The sequence below is a fragment of the Caloenas nicobarica genome, chromosome 5, assembly GCF_036013445.1.
Source record: "Caloenas nicobarica isolate bCalNic1 chromosome 5, bCalNic1.hap1, whole genome shotgun sequence".
Taxonomy (NCBI): Eukaryota; Metazoa; Chordata; class Aves; order Columbiformes; family Columbidae; genus Caloenas; species Caloenas nicobarica.
This window is the reverse complement of record NC_088249.1, coordinates 8,986,420-9,003,749: the sequence shown is the minus strand read 5'-3', so window position 1 is coordinate 9,003,749 and position 17,330 is coordinate 8,986,420. Positions and strand designations below refer to the sequence as shown.

At 45.0% G+C, this 17,330-nt stretch overlaps 1 protein-coding gene across 6 annotated transcripts in view; it reads left to right on the top strand.

Moving 5' to 3' along the window:
* The window catches only part of INF2 (inverted formin 2), a 43,353-nt gene extending 31,146 nt beyond the window's left edge, over positions 1-12,207 (top strand). For 3 of the 6 annotated variants that reach the window (XM_065635735.1, XM_065635732.1, XM_065635737.1), the window contains 8 exons: positions 554-624; positions 1,255-1,375; positions 1,942-2,106; positions 2,794-2,896; positions 3,743-3,901; positions 4,931-5,683; positions 7,128-7,187; positions 9,495-12,207. In XM_065635735.1, coding sequence (XP_065491807.1) covers positions 554-624; positions 1,255-1,375; positions 1,942-2,106; positions 2,794-2,896; positions 3,743-3,901; positions 4,931-5,683; positions 7,128-7,186 — 1,431 coding nt within the window. In that variant the 3' untranslated portion in view covers position 7,187; positions 9,495-12,207. Of the gene's footprint in view, positions 1-553; positions 625-1,254; positions 1,376-1,941; positions 2,107-2,793; positions 2,897-3,742; positions 3,902-4,930; positions 5,684-7,127; positions 7,188-8,163; positions 8,341-9,494 lie in introns of all 6 variants that reach the window. The other 3 variants (XR_010606274.1, XM_065635733.1, XM_065635734.1) reach the window with 3 other exon arrangements.
* Positions 12,208-17,330: the final 5,123 nt, after the last annotated feature.

The window sequence follows — 17,330 nt, the reverse complement described above, 5'->3', positions numbered from 1 at the left end:
GCTGGGGTTTTGTTTTTTGTTTTTTGTTTTTTTCTCCATGCTTTCCTCTGCCACCTTCATTCATCAAGGTCTCTCCATTCCAGTTATGCATGTTCAAGCCCTACTTTAGCCGGCAGCAGTTTCAGCAAGCACAGCCATGAAAGTAAATTATGCAAATAAGATTCAAGCCATTTTGATACCCTCCTGGGACCATAGGAATTGTCAGGCTGCATCAGAACACAGTCCTGCCTCCTCCCGTGGCCTGGAGTAGGTGTCTCAGAAGAGGGTAAGAAGAGCTCAGCAGCAGGTTGGCTTTGCTTTGAACTATTTCTCAACATTGAGTGCTCTTGTATGTTTTTATAGCCTGGAGCAATGCCTTCCCTTTCGGAATATGCAGTCCTGTTTTGAATGCAGCTTGGCTGTGCAAGGCAAAGCAAACTACAGAGGGGTGGCAGCAGCAGGACGTGGCACAGTCATCCTTCCCTGGCATTTCTGCCCATCTCTCTTCCCCCCAGCTTCCTTTCTCAGCTCCTGCCACACAGCAAATAACGCTTCTTTCTCTCTTCCACTTCAGGAAGTAGAAAACAGACACACGGACCTACTGGAACTGCCAAAGGATCTTGAATATGTATCAAAAGCAGCAGGGTAAAATTGTGTGTCACTTCCTTCGAATTAAAAATAAATCACATACACATCAACAATGTACCAGAAATTAGGACACGCGCAGCTGGTATAGCACATTAACAAGATGGCATCTTATTTAGTTTTAACCAAAAAGATTTGGTTGATGAATGTTTAAATCGCTTCAATACATAATAGTTCTACTACGGCTGGCAACACTTAGGGCTGAAACTTGCAGAACATTCAGTTAATTCTGCCTCCCAAGCCCTTGCAAAATCTGCACTGCCTTTGTGGTAGCAGGAGCTCCTGACAGCCAGCTACCCAGAAGCATTTCTGAAGGGCCTTCAACCAGAGGAAATGAGCTAATGCTGAGCTCTGAGGGTGAAGAACAGCCTTTTGAATGAGCCGGCTTTGCAGGGGGGGCATTCTTCTACTCCACAAAGTTGTAGGTAGACCTGGCCACTTTTTCAGAAGTCCTGTGAAGAATGCTATTTTTCATGAGCTTGGACTGTATAGAGTTCAGAGCTCAGGTTTCAGTTCAGTGAAGTGGTGGGAAGCAGAGGGACAATGAAACAGCCAGCTCAGAGTTGTCCTGTCTTTGGTCAGCACAGGATGCTGGAGTGTCAACTAATGGGGGGTTCTGTGTCATTTCAGAATTAATCTTGATATTATACGCACGGAGTCCAGCACCAATTTAAAGAAGTTGCTGGAGCTTCAGCAAAAAGTCTTATCATCAAGCGACAATGTGAAACAACAGTATGAGAAACCTATCCAGGTCAGTAATGGAGCTCCCTCGTGTCTCCCACATTGCACACGCAGAGGCAGCGCATGGTACATATGCAGCTGAGGAGGCTCATGAGAGGGTGGAAAATATTGCCACAAGACATGCTCTCAGATTTGGAAATAGACTGTGATGCCACACAACTCATCAGTGTCTGTTTGCCACCTCCACCCCAAACCTAGTTACCATTGGCAGGGCTATTTCTTAAGGACCCTGTCCCAGCTGCTCTCTCAACTCTGTGTGACTCCTCACTTTAAGTGAAGATGTTCACCCTCTGTGTGAATCACCAGAGTAAAGCCCTTCTCTCAGGATTAAGCTTTGCATTGAGCTTTCCATGTCTTGTTCAAGCCACCCCTGTAAACTGGCACAGCATAGTCACCAGGAGCAAAAATCATCTGCAAAACATAGTTTCTTCTCACCTTATAAGCTCTGCTGCAGTTAAAAGCCAGGACCCAGGGTCTTGCTCCAAGCACTTAATGTTGACATCCTTTTTTCTTTACGTGTACTTCCCTCATTGTCCTCTGGATGGTGCTTTACTGTGTATACCAAATGCATTTCAGGATAGCATTGACGCCTCCAGAAAGCTGGAAGAAGAATTTGAAACTATTGAGAGGAAGAGAGAAGAACTTGCAAATTATCTCTGTGAAGATCCAAGCAAGTTGTCCTTAGAGGACATATTCAGCACCATGAAGACCTTCAGAGACCTCTTCATCCGAGCCCTGAAGGTTGGTGTCTGCGCACATGACACTCAGCATCCCTAGTTCTGGTGCACGCCTCTGATCTGATAGACAGAAGTGGGACAGGCACCCAGATGTGGCGGGGGAAAGGTGCTGGTTATGGCCTTCTCCTTTCAGCACTTGGCATGAGGTCACCTGGGGAAGGGGTGTCTGATCCCTGCTCCGCTGCATCCTCATGCAGTGCTGGTGCTTCTGGCCTGGCCCAGATTTGTTATTTCAGTGGAGAGTCACAAAGATGCTTTGGAGTCAAGTGCATAAGTTTTAGAGGAACAGGCTTACAAAACTTAACCCTTCAGTCCAACCTGAGCAAACAGGCTCAGAAAAGGGATGGATAGTAAAAAAGCCACCAGTTTGGAGGAAATCGTGGCTTCGATACCTTCCATTTTTGCCTTACTAAAGGTCAGGCAGATCTGCACACTGGTAGCAGCTGTGTTAGGCAGATCACTGCTGCCACCTCCTACTGGGACATGGCAGAGTCCTGCCCAAGCCAGAGGTCTCCCTCTCGCCCTCTTGGCAAGACAGGCCTTATTCCCCATGCCGCTTTTATTTATTGCACAGGATAAGGCCAGAATTTCTCTTCCTGCTTTGCAACCATCTGCAGATCACGTTTCTCTTCATTGACTTTTCTAGCAGACATTTAGCCAAGCTTCTTATGTCCCTGTTACCTCACTGCAGGAAAACAAGGACAGAAAGGAGCAAGCTGCCAAAGCAGAGAAGAGGAAGAAACAGCTGGAAGAGGAAGAGGGGAAGAGGCAGAAGGGAGAAAATGGAAAAGTCAGTGAGTATATGAAAGGGCTTCAAAAAAGAGAGGTGGACTTCCAATCCCAAATTGGCTGGGAGAGCCAACAGGAGCTCTTGGCTCATCCTGCTTTAATGGACCAGTAGTGGTAATTTATTTTGTGGGTTTCCAGGTGTTGGCTGACTAAAGGCTTTTAGGTGTCTCACAGCTATAGCTCAGATGGACTTTTCACAGTTGCAGCTGGGCAGAGAAGTTAATTTTAGGTTTGCTGACTGAACAGCAGAGAAACAAAAATCAAATTGAAACATTTCCGTTAACTTTTTCAGTTTCTAAACATAGCTTTTGAATCCCAAAACTAACAAGCAACATTTGACTTCTCCCCCGCCTCCACTTGAATAGTCGCTCTTTACCACAGACTACTTATGTCCTCAAAAATCTTGCAGATAACTTCAGTCTGCCTTTCTCTGGATGAAAATGAAAGGCACAATTGAAAAGTACAGTTGGAAGAAGATGAGAGGAAAGAATTTTTTCCCTCCATCCCTGCCCTCCCCCACAAAAGAAAAAGGCCCCCACCAACATGGATAGCAAACAGGAGCTCTTTCAAGGTCATAGTGCAAACAGGTGCAAGTCTGGGCAGAGCTGGTGCCACTCGTGCCAGCCTGTAGCACCAGACTTTGGGGTAAATCCTTTGACTTCAGCCAGGACATGCTGCTGTGGGGCCAGGGAGTATGGCCTGCCCCCAGGCCTGGCATCTGAGCCTGGCTTTTGCCCAGTGGTTGCTTTCACTGGGACAGCAGTACCCACCCCCAAGCTATAGCCTCACTGCAAAGTGTCCTTCTGCCCCATCTTCTGGGCAGATTTAACACCCATCTCTCCCTATCCCAGTTAAGAAAGGGGCGGTGAAGCAGGAGGAGGTGTGTGTCATCGATGCACTGCTAGCCGACATCAGGAAAGGGTTCACACTGAGAAAGACAAAGAACAGACACGAGTCGGATGCCGTTCCTAAAACCTTGCCTGCAGAGAGCCCGGACGAGAGCCAATCTGGTAAGCACGCAGACCCGACTGTACCTGAAGCTATTCTTTCCCATTTGCCTCTGAGCCTGAGCCAAGCACACAAGCAAGAAGCCTTCGCATTTGCAAATGGGGTATTTTATTTTAGGAGGCTTTGCAGTCAGTGCTGTGGAGAAGAGGAGCAGAGAGCCCTGAGCTGTTGCCAGCCAGGTCTGTCCCAGAATTAGGAGCAATTTGGAGCAGCCTGGATGTGCACCTGTGCTGATAAACCCCCTCAGAGGCACAGCCCATGGGTCAGCCACAGTATCGTGCTGATGGAGCACTGGTGTCGTCCTCACGAGCCCCCTCCATGCTATCGAGTCTTGGGAGCAGAGCTTGTCACTGCCTTGGAGACCGCTGTGCACTGTCTAGTCTACATTTGGGAGTCTAAAGAAGCCCTTAAAAAAGATTAGAAAACCCTACTTGCAGAAGGACCCAAGTCCTTTCGATGCTTGTTAGGAGACAGCCCATGGATTTAGTCCATGGTCTCTTGACCATGTTGACTCTTGTCAGTGCATGTTAGATAAGTCCAAGGACATTGACCTACCATAGAGCCTAACTTGTGCACTGTGGGTCTCCTAAACCTGCTCTGCAAGGGCAGGATTAGGCTGGAGATGGGCAGTTTTGAAGTCTTTGTACAGCCAAGCCAGCAATCCCAGCTGGTTCAGGACCTTACAGGTGGGTTCCTTTCTCCTGCCATAGGCTTTCAGGCACCCTTGCAAGTCTGAAGACTTCCATGGAAGTCAGATGGTTGGCAGCAAAGACACATAAACACCTGCTGAAAACAGAGCAGGGGCTTTGTTGGGCTGGAGCCTTGGAGTCCACCTGGGGTGACCACATGGAGTATGAGAAGGGGAGGCATAAGGTGGATAAAATGGTGCTGCCTTGGCATAGCTGCTTTAGGGTCAGTAGTCCTTCCACAGGCACTTGCTTGCTTGTAACCTCTCCCAGTGGCAGAAACACCTTGCTAGATCCCAGGTGCAACTCTGCAGCTGTGGCTGATTGCATGTTTTTTGTTGAAAGGAAAGAGCATCAAGGATCCACAAGCAGCAGAAAAGCAGATCGATGATAAGGCCAAGCCAAATGACAATGGTCATCCCTCAGAAAGCACTCCCACCTCAACCACTGCCCTGATGGAGATGGGTGGAGATGTTACAAATGCCTCATCTTCAAACCATGTGTTATCTAAAAACAAAGCTGGAGGAAATTTGCCACCAGAGTCCCAGATGGAAATCCCCTCAGTAAGTCTGGTGGAAGCTGATGGGGCCAGTCAGCCCATGCCAGGTGCCAGGATGGAGCAGGCAGAGAGCTGGGCAAGCCTCCAGCCAAGCACGAAGAGCGGATCCATTGCCTTCTCTGCTGCTAACATAGGCACGGGGATAAGGTTTGTGAGCACTGCTCTAAGAGACCAACTCAATGGATCCATCCCAGAAGGGCAGGACAAGGAATGCCCAGCTGATGACTCAGAGAGCTACAGGATGATGCAGAAGCCAGAAACCCAGCTGAGCAAGGCTGGAGTTGACTCCGGCAGTGCTCAGTCTGCTCCCTATGATGAGGCTCATCAGGCAGAGTTGAAAGAGATGGCGAAGGAAAATGAAGACCCTGGAACAGACTCACTGTTGGACACCTCTCAAGAGAAGTCCTTCTCAGAGGAACCAGCCACTGACTCCTCGTGTTCAGCAACGCTCCCCCCAGAGCCAACTCACACCGACAGGGAAAAGCAGAGGCCACCTGGAAAACGGAGGAAGAAGAAGAGGCACAGCAAGAATTACTCAGGTAGCCTATTTTGTATATAGCCCTTGGGAACTGAGTTAAACTGGGAAGGCTTCCTCGTATATTTGTGTCTGTTCCTCCACACTTTGAGGTCCAATGCCCCCTGCCCTTAGAGCCACACTGTTTCATGGAGCTGTCATTTTTTAAACCCAAAAGAGATGTAAAAAGAAAAACAGAAGCATCGTTCATTCTCTTGACATTTATAAGTAGTTTATAAAGGGGTAGTGATGAATCAATAATTAAAAAGCCCATTACACATACACAGTAAAGATGGCAATAAGTACATCTGTCAAGTGTGCTAAAGACAGCTACGAGGCACAGTTATGTGCAAACAAGAGCTCCATTAGGACTCCAGAGCAGTGATTAAGAGCAGTTAATACTGGGTACTTAATCAGCAATCACCCCCTTTCAACTACTTATAAACACATAAAACCAGCAACATCAGCACTGCCATAGGGTTGTTTGGTTTGTCCCTTCTAAGCCTCCTTTCAAGAGCACTTTGCCTGCAGTAACTTGACAGCCTGCCCCAGGGGTACTTGAGGTGGCTCCTGAGCATCAGGCCTTGGAGCCATCGCCGCAGGGCGAAGAGAGAAAGTCTACAATTTAAAAAAGAGCATCTTGCTGATGCTTTTGCAAAGGATCATATTTGGCCACATGAATTGGTCCCTCGCACTGGGCTGGTGCTGGGAGAGAGCTTGGCCAGAGGTGTGGAGCCACCCAGGTCTCTGCTTCATGGTGAATGTCCACAGCTGGTCCCAAACCTGGGAAGTGCATCCAGGTCCCTCAGACTCTCCCGAGCTGAAGCCACCCTTGGGTGGGTACTTGAATCCCAGACTAGATGTGCCTCATAAGGAAGACACAGGAGTCTGTCAGCCTTTAGAAAGTTGCAAAATACTGCCCAAAGCCTGTTTTTTTGCAAGATCCTGGGGTCAAGAAAATGGGCAGGAATGTGATGGAAGTCTGTTTTGGTCAATGGTTAACATTTTTCCTTCTAAGAAAGGTGGAAAAGAAATGAAAGGAGGTTTTGAATACCCACTGCTGAGAAAGGCAGCATGGGCTAAGATCTTCCATGGAGGGACTTACCTTTATAATGCTGGCACGCCCTGGCGCCATAGTTATTTACATTTCTAAATATACCACTTTTCCCTAGTTAACAACCAAGCCACAAACCAGAAGTGATTTCCCAGAGCAGTGGTTCCCAAACTTGCCTCCCAGGAGGCAGCAGGAACAGCTGCGTCACTGGGAGCACCCCATGCTCCCAGCCATGGTGATGCTCTCCTCACACCTGAAATTAGTATTTCTGGCTTAGAGAACTGACCCCCCACAAAAGCCATGAGGCTCCCTAGGCATCCAGGGGTGGCATCATTGGAACCTCTCTGCTACTAGACAATGTTACATTTGCCTTGCCATGATCAGCTATATTTAGTGTCTCTCTTTTGTTTAAAAGCAGAGGTTGAGACTGATACTGGAGATAATAAAACAAAAAAAGGTTGTGTGGTACAATGAGGTATGTAAACTCGCAAAGGTGTTTCTATGTGAACTAACCACAGCATTTGGACTTGACAGACCTAATCAGTATTCAGCATATCAGCTAAGCTTTTTGTCTTTGTCTAATCACAAATACATGTAAAATAAATTTGTTACTCTGATTTTTACTCTCCAGGGTGTTGATCTTGTGTTGAGTGGAATCAGTGCTGATCTCCCTTTGACACAAGGTCGCAGCCCTCATGTCTGTCCTCTGTGTCAGCAGCAGCCAAAACTCCTTTCCTGCAGACAATTAAAAGTCGTTATTCTAACCAAGTGAATCCAGCTTCATGTGATAAACGAAGTCCTTGCTTTGATACCATTATTTTCTCAAAAACTGTAAAAATGCAATTTCAGTACCTACTTTATGCAAAGAAGAACGTTTGCTTTGCTTGCTTGTAGCCATGTCCTACAGCACCATTTAAATATAGGTACCTGGAAAAGGGAATAAAACACTGGACCTGGGGAGGCGTATTAGTTGAGGCAACAAACCAGCTCCAGCTCAAAGCCAAATTCAATTCCAGAGTTGCACGCAAAGTTTCACATTGTGCAAACAGACCGTGCATACTTATGAGCATTCATGCAGCTTTCTGTGATGAGGGTGGCAAGGCATAATTTGGCTTTCGCCCACCTAAAAAATAATACAGGTAAACCTAACTTCTAGTGAAACTGTGTACCAATTTCCCTGCATCCTTCATTGACGCCAGCAACATACAGCTGCCCCTCGAAAGAAAACTTAAGGAGTTTCAGGATGGGACTTTCATTTGCAAAACTTTGCATGTTTTTACAGCAAGTGGGAAGAAAAGCAAGAAAAAGAAACAATCGAAACACCCACTGTACTGAAATTGCATAGTTACGCATTGTCCTTTCCGTGCTGATGAGTATCTCTTATGAACTGATTCAATAATGTCAAATCTCTCACTGTCTCATTTCCTGAAAGGAATGTATTTATTCTCCAGTATCTCCAGTGCCCAGGGCTGGGAGCCCAGCCAGGAGCCCTGGTCCCACACAGCCCAGCAGTCCCAGCCCCTGGGGTGGCAGAACAGAGGAATCTCTGCAGGATTTCCATACGTGATTGCTTTTGTTCCTGTACCTGAAGCATCATTGCTAGCAAGAGAAAAGGAGACATAAATTGGGTAGTTACAGTCCTGACTGCTCCTGCCCTCCTCTTGGCTCTTTCCGTGCTGTACCACAGGATTACATCAAGTGGAAAAGCGAAGTAGCTCTGTTGGTTTAAAAATACTGAGGAAGATTTACAGCAAGAACAGAAAATCATAGCAGTGAGGCACGAGTAAGAAATATGTCAGGACTAGTCATTGTGCTGCACAGGGAGGGCAGCTGAAACCATGAGTTAAGCGTAACTCGGATTATGTGTGTTTTAAGCACAGGGATTCCAGCATGCAGGCTTAAAAAAAGTCATATTTGGAAAAAAAAAAAAAAAGACGACAGACTTGAATTCACCTTAGAATACATAGGAAAGCAATACAGAGGAAAGCATGGACAAACAGTACGTTTATGAAGTGACCAGGTCAGGCTGGAGTTTCAGTGCATCCTTGGAAATGCAGCATGTGGCACAGCTGCATCGCACCGGCAGCGCCCAGCTGTGCCTCAGCACCAGGGCAGAGATGAGCTGCACCTTGACACCTGCAATTAATTCCCTTTTTCATCTGCTCCCATCTTTATGTCACTTGGAAAGGTTAGGGGAAAGAAAAGTCTTGAAAGCATAAGTCCGTAAGCAACCAGGCTTTGGCCATTTCCCTGCTCACAAATGTACTTGATTTATTCCCTAGAAAATAAAACAACAAACCAAACCAGGAGCATAGGTCAGTGCTCAAAGACAGCAGCCTGGTGTCCTTACCTTCATGTCTGTCATTAGAAATGGTATTTGCTTTGGTTGTGGAGTAGGATAGGCTCTTGAAAATGACAATGTGCTGCCCCAACTTTCTGACAGTCCTGATAAATCCACTAGATTTGGTAAATTCAGCAAGTTAATATCTAGAATCATATTCCAATATTCTCCTTGGAAAATGCAAGACTCATGTTGTTGGACTAAACTGGCACCCAGCTTAAAAGAAAAGTTGCCCAAACGTTTGAACATCAGGATCAGTTCCGGAAACGTGAGTTCTTTGCTAAGTACATAAAGATTTAGCTCTGTTTTCAGCTTGTCTGAGGAATACGCAACTTGTTTCTCTAGTAGCACCCCAACCATTAGATACACACACATGCAAACACACAACACTTCTGTTTTATAGCTGCAAATGGTTTGCATTTCTTCTCCCTTCTCCTGCAGGTGTCCCGGCGAGGCAGAAGATATAATGGAGACCCAGCAAACCTCTCACGCATCCCCGGAGCGCTGCCAGCTTCTCAGGAGCCGGGTTCTGCATCGCCAAAACGCCACCACAGTCACCTCTGCCTCACCAGGATGCACCGCTTCTCCTCCCGCAGCCTTTCGCTCCCCTCCCCAAGACGCAAAGAGCGTCCCTGGAGACTTCGGCCCCCTCAGCCTGTACCTTATGCCGGGTGCCTGTGGGGACAGGGGCAGTTTTGCCTCTGGCGGCCTGAAAGGGTCAGACCTGCCGCCTGCTGTCCTCAGAGCCAAGTCTTTCCACTTGCTCTTACGCCAAACTCCACTTGAAATGACAGCTGAGTGTGGCCCAAGAAAGGACCGCAGTGTATAGGCCTCAGAGAAATTTTAAAAATAGCAGTGCCTCAACTAAATTAAGGGTATAAATTAAGCAGTGGCTGTACCATCATAAGCGGAAGTTTGTTACTCCTCCTTCACATCACCCACTGACCATTCATATTGGACCAGGTCCAAGACCCGAATCAGACAAATATATTTTTATTCTCAGTCGTTTAAAGCAAGGGAAACTGGTTACAGGGGGAAAAAAAGTTTGTTTTTTTTTTTTTTTTAAAAAAGTATGTATTTTAGTGAGCATATGGCCATATAAACAGTGTCCGGTTCCTACATCATGCTTATGTGCAATTAAGTTGAAGCACATCAGTAGCCTTGCAGCAATCTTCTCACATGCACGGATGCATCCACCAGCTTTTGGAGAATCAAGGCCCCAGTTCCTCTTATTAAAGCAACAGAAAGAGGTTTTCCAGAATGCTCTATCGGACACATTTTCTTTTCAGCTCATCCTTCAGTAAATCTCTGGGTTTGAATTCTGTTGTCAGCTGCTTGCACTCAACAGCCTCTGTGTTAAAGCTGCAGAAGGTGTCAATTCGTGTTACTTTTGCTTTAAAATTTGGAATGTGCAGTATTGTGTTTTTAAAATTCAGAGCTTTATTTCTCAAGTTTTATAATAATACTGTATCATAGTTTTGTACATAGCTGTCCATTTAAAATGGTCTATGTTTGTTGAATCTATGGTGTGATATTTTGCTGTAACATGAATCAAATAGAAGACCTGAGTGCATTTAAGAATTATGCCTTTATATGGTAACTCACAGTGACTAGACTAATGTTCAGGCTAAAGCTTATTTTACTTTGCTTAATAGGACTTGTAATGTCCTTGTCATACTGAAAACTTTGCTGGACTAAGTCAGAAGTTAAACCAAGAATTAAATCACTGGTTTATTTTAACCAAAGTATTGCTATGAGCATATTGAGAATCGGTTAACAAAAGCAAAGATGAGAGCAGATGCGTGGGCAGCTTCTGTTCAGGGGACCCCGCAGAGCAGCACAGCCCCGTTGCAGCTGAAACCCTGTCCCCAGCTGGCCGAAACAGGCAGAACCCACTGATTCCTGCAGAACCACGTCACCCACCCCACATTTGACTTGCAGGACTGTCTCTATCGCATTTACAGGTTTCCTCTTGTTGTTTTCCTCCTCTTTTCCAGCCTCAGAGCACATCATCCAAGCATCAGCCCTTTTTCTCTTTAATTCAGCTTCTCTGCTTTCAGATTAGACCCCAGGCTACAAAAATCTGAGTATCAAACACATTTTCCCAGCAGCATTGCAACCTCCCTGTTTCCAGCAAAAGCCCACAGCCCAGACCAGCAATGAGCAATCAGCCTCTTCCTCCCCACTCTACTGTTTTATCAATAGGAACAACATCATTTGCAGGTTCAGGACTCGGGAGCAGACTTTCTTGGTGGTACCTAGGGAACCTTACCTGGTGATGCCCCGCAGGCTGCTCTCTTCAGATGCTGCAGCAAGTGTCCACTTCAGCGTCTGGCTCTTTCAGCTGCCCCCATTTCTACCTAGAGAGAGCAGATCTTTTCACACAGCCAGAGGTTTTATTGCTCTGCATTCTTACCTTGGTCTTCAAAGAGAGGGTGTTGGCATTATCTTTTAACTGCCATCAAGAGTGTACGGAGAAATGGGTTATTTTGAGCCACTGCTGGTTCTTTGTTCCATAGTCATCCGTGAAAACTCTATTAAATTATCTACACAATCACATCCCAATAAGCAGGCTGAAGTACAGCATTTATGATTTATTACTCCAGAGCGGTTCTGCTTCCATTACAGTGATTATTTAAGAACAGGGGGACGGAATCAGAGCAGGTCAAAGAAAGATGTTCAACTGGGATGTGCAGTTCTGCTCCATTTGTGACCTTGAAATAAAGCCCATGATCCTGAAGATTTTTCAGTGGTTGCAAGCCCAATTTAATTGCTGGTAAAAACGATGTCACTTGCAGCTACTTCAGCAGATTTGTGGTCATTTAAGACAACAGTGAGTTTGGACCTCAAAATAGAATTCTTGTGGTATATTACAGCAACTGCACATAGAGTTCAGTATGTAAACCAGCCTGTCAACACTACAACTTTCTCGCTGCCAAGTACCTGCATATTCCTTAATTAAGAGCTGGCTATGTGATAAAATGAAGCTATGGGAGCAATCAGCAGAAATCTTTTCCAAGTATTTAACATCAGAATTCGGATATGTTTAATGGGATGGATTTTCAGGGTTTGTTTTTTGTTGGGTTTTTTGTTTGTTTCTTTTTGTTTTAATTTCAATGCTGAGAGTGTTTCAAAGCTTAGAATAAAATAAGTACTTGACAAATTTGCTTTCTCTTGTGGGGATGGAGAAGGCCTGTGATTCACCAGAATATGTCCGTCAAAGTCCTATATTTTCCATGTAGTTTATAAAGCAACTAAGCATATCATTGTTGTCTGTGCTTAGAAACAATTATCCATTGTCTTCTCTCAGAGAAACAGAGGTGGATAAATGGAGCTATATCTAGTTACCTGAGCACCACCACAGTTATGCACTGTAGTTAGGGCATGGCTGAAATCTCTGCGTCCAAAGTTATGCCAGTACCTTTCACTTTGAGCGTACCATTTGGTCCTCTCTTACATTTGGTAGAGCAGAGAGGGCTGAGAAATTATTTCTAACCAGAACAGAAGGTAAGAGGATAAATTGAAATAAAAGACAAATGCATGAGCCTGTTTCAGCAAAAGTAACCAGTTTTCATTCTCTCTAAACATAAAGCCTGCATCTCCAGCTTCGTATTTCTGTTTTTCTGTCCACAGTGGTCAACTGAGTACAACACACAAGCTTACCAAAACCAAAAGTCAGCACTGTACCAATCCTGGCTCACTCTTTCTATCTGTGCGGTAATAGTCACAGCCATGAAATGTGGAGGAACATCTTAGTCATGGCGTTACGTTCACCTAATGCATCTGGAAACAAATACAGTCATGAACGAACTCCATCACAGACCATGTTTTGTTTGGTCATCTCACAATTGAGCTATGGGCAGGATATGAAAAACAGCTTTTCCATGTCTAGAAGAGTGACTGCAGAGGGTTAAAAATGGGGAGTGACAGTGAAGGGACCTCGCTGGGTGTTTGCAACTACTACACAGTGACGATCTTTCAGAATAACTGCATTGTTTGCAGGATTTGCAATGGCAATGCAGGTCCATAGTAAAGAAAAATGTTTCCAACTCCTTAGTGTAGAGCAGGTACCAGACCTTCAATACCAGCGGAGAATTTGACCACAGCAAGTTCATCAGCATACTGAGTATTATAAGTGTATCTCTCTCCATCATCTGTGCTGTGCTAGCACTTAAATCACATTAGGGACTCTCCAACATTCTCTGTGCTGCAGCATGAGCAACTCTAGCAAGATCTATGTGTGACAATTCATAGAGAGTCAGGTGTTGGTAGGAATTAGCAGGAGCTCTGCTCTTCCCTAATGGAGACTTTACACAGACTCGGCTTACATTACTCAAAGTCAGAAGACAACAATCACCCTGTGACAGTCAGCTCCTATCAAGTCAGTTTAGATACACTCCCAGCCTGTAAAAGTAGTTTTTTTCTAGGATTAGCAGTCTTTGCTGATGACACCAACATTATGGCTGTGGTTGGTTTGTCCTGCTCTGGTCATGCAGAACCTGATGTGTCGGTTTAATACTTAAGCAGCTTCATACAACATAATCTGCAATGAGTTTAGTCATAAACGGGTGACAAGTAATTACTAAATCCATCAGTCAGAATAGATGGAGAAAGTCAGAGGTACCACAGAAAGACAGGGTTTGCCCAGTGAAGAGGTAGCACAGGCAAAAGGGGTAACAGATCTATGTCTACTGCTATGATCCTTTGAAACATGCTACTCAATTTGGTCATCTAAATGAAACACCCAGTAGCACACAATTTCCAGGAGTGGTCCTTTGAGGCCAGAAGACTTTTTCAATACACTTTGCCATGTTTTGTAGTCTCCATTATTTAAGTTTTTCACAGCTCAATTAGACAAAACCACAGCTCATCTGATATATAGTGGTGGTGATAGTCCTTCAAAGGGAAGCTTGGACAAGGCCATTTCCAGGGTCCCTCCCAACCAACATTCCTATGATCCTCTGTTCAGCAAGAACCAGACACAAGAAAAGCAGAGTAGTTCAGAAAAGACAAGAGTAGAAGTCCAGAAACCCTTTCAGGTCTATACATTAATCCTCTTTGGTGAACTGGTATCTTACACTCAGAAGAATATGCCCCAGGAATAGTGACTAAATTCACCATAGCAGCAGTCTACAAACCCATCCTGAATCACAGACAAATCATTTGCTTCTCTAAAATACCTCCTTGATTGGAGAGACCCCATGGAGAACCGGAGGACAGAAGAGTTTTTCTCCCTCCAGTCACTTTCAGCTGTCCTTCACTGGCAGAGGTCTAGAGGACCTTGCCTCTAAAAGGCAAGTTCTGTGACACATACAGCTGCCTGCAGAGGTCTGCGTGCAGACCACAATATAACTGCATGTCAATGGAGTGACAGACAACATGGTAATCTCTTCCAAACCATCACCTGTCTCAAACCTAGCAAACATCCAAAGATTAAAGCTATTATGTCTTGTCGCTAATTCCTTCAGCTATACCAGCCCTAATTAAAGTAACTGCTGAAATTCATAGAATGATAAGAACCATTTAGGTTGGATGAGAAACTCAAGATCATCAAGTTCAACCATAACCTAACTCTGGCACTAAACCATGTCCCTAAGAACCACATCTATATGTATTTGAAACACCTCCAGGGATGGTGACTCAACCACTTCCCTGGGCAGCCTGTTCCAATGCTTGACAAACCTTTCCAGGAATAAATTTTTCCCGATATCCGATCTGAACCTTCCCTGGCACAACTTGAGACCATTTTCTCTTGCCCTATCACTTGCTACTTGGGAGAAGATACCAACACCCTCCATGCTACAACCTCCTTTCAGGTAGTTGTAGACAGTGATAAGGTCTCCCCTCAGCCTCCTTTTCTCCAGGATAAACAGCCCCAGTTCCCTCAGCTGCTCCTCATCAAACTTGTGCTCCAGACCCCTCACCAGCTTCATCACCCTCCTCTGCACTCTCTCCAGCACCTCAATGTCTTTTCTATACTGAAGGGCCCAAAACTGAACACAGGATTCAGGGTGGAGCCTCACCAGTGCTGAGTACAGTGGGACAATCCATTTTGAAGAGTTCATCCCTACTCTCTACAAAGCCCTTAGTCAGTCCTACAGCCCACCTCCTCCAGCCCCCTACCTTTCACAGCCCATCCCCGTACCCTACAAACACCTTTGCCTGGTTCCTTGGTTGAGCTGCCTCACCGCTCTGCTGCAGGGCACAAAGACCAGCAAAGGGGTCTTAGCAGCAGTCCCCCCAATGTCTGCCACCCACAGCTGCTGCTGCTGGTCCAGGCTCCATCTCCAGCAGATCACAAGGCTCCTACCTTCCCATCAGCTGACAAAAAGCTCAGCCAGTTTCCTGAGAGGGCTTTTTCATTCACTCCATCACTAGGATTGAGCCCATAAGTGTGAAGCACGTAGACTTCACAGTCACGCTCCAGCCAGCAGCAGACATAGTAAAAGAGTGAAAAGTGCACATTTTTGCTTTGTTTCGAACTGCTTCCGGCTTTTTGGTATGAGAAAATGAAGGTACAGCAGTAGCTGGATCTTAATAAAGGAGAGGCGGGTAGATTGCAAAGACTAAACAGGTTTTTGACTGCCAGAGCACTGAAATGAAATGCCGGGGACTTGGGCTACTGGGATCACTCATTTTGTGCCACTGGCTTCCTGACTGGCTGTGGGCAAGCCATTTCTCTGTGCCTCAGTTTCCACATCTGCAAAATGTGGGCAACAGTATCCTTTGAAAGACTTTGACAACTGTTGATGAAAAACACCACAAAAGAAATGTTAGCAATAAGAAAAAAAGAAATCATCTTTTCTTTTAATCTTTTCTGACATCATAACACACATTTGCAGTCATATTAGACTCAAAACAAAAGGAAGAGGATAATTTTCAAAGAACTGCTGTTTCCTGAAGATCTCTCTGAACCCAGATTGCAGAAAATCCTTGGAAACCCCTAGGAATGTATCTGAAAGGAAGACAGTGACCCTTATAGCAACAAGCTTGCTTGTGCAAGGGAGGATTAAGATCTCTAATTTCTTCTACTTCTTATTTTTATCCTTGTAAGAATCATGAACATCGAAAATCAATTACACCTGTTGAATACTTAGCAGTGAAGAATATCACACTGAGAGCCTCTCAATGCCAGCAGGTCCCTGAATCCAAACCACAACAAGTGTAGCCCATTGGGAGGCAACAAACAGTAGCTCTGTATGAGTGAGGGACCATCTCAGCATAACCAAGGCACTAACCCTCTCCCTGGTTGGATGATACATCCTATAGCTCCCTTCCAGCCATTTGACAAGCAGCACATCTTACCCTTGAAGATATCTTGCATTGCAGATACTAACTCTTGTGCTTACGCTTTTGTTGGTTACCTTGAAAGAGCCTAGGGACACAGTTTTTAACCAATTCCAACCCTCCTTCATCCCCTGCAAAAAATGCCCAGCCTTTGGGAATAGCACACAAGGGGAAATACCAGGTTTTCTGAAGCATTCATTGAAATCCTTGTTTCTAACATAATGATGACCAAAAAAATGAACTTTTAGTTATGAAAACAATCAAGTTTTACAAACCAATGCAGCCACATATCAGCCCACTGGCAACACTAGAAATGAAAATATGACAATGCTTACATGGCCCAAGACACAGAGGTAAGATGTTTTGGTGGATCTAACTTAAAAATCTAAATCAAATGCCAGCAAAACACGACTTATTTTTCTAGGGTAATGAGAAGCGTGCCTATTTTTAGCATGTCATTAAGCAGATGAAAACGAAAGCCTGTTTGAGGACTGCCACAATACATCAGCATATTTCCCACTAAAACAAAAGATAGAGTAGCAGAGCACTGAAAACGGCTTCTCAGTTAATTGATTTCAATTGGATCACCAGAGTTGGGCTGATGTATTGAGTCAGCCTCTGTTCCCTGCCCAAATGCTGCCAGCCAATTTCTGAGCTTTTGGAGCTTTCTGCAGCATGCTAGCCCTTGTCTGGTTGCATTGAGATGTGTGTGTATATATGCATATATTTACCAGAGGTGGATTTTTGCACTTCCTAAGGAGAAATTTCACACAGAGGTTTTTTTGTTTTTTGTTTTGTTTTTTTAATATACCCATAAGCTTATTTGAACAGTATCAGCAATGTAAGTTACAGTTGCCTCGAAGTTATACTGAAGCTTTAATCTTCCTAAAAAGCATGGATTTCTCTACACAGCCTCAAAAGTATAATCTTTGGAGGTACATTATTATAAGCCTATTTATCATTCAAAGCGTATTAGCTGTTTCTTGTGTA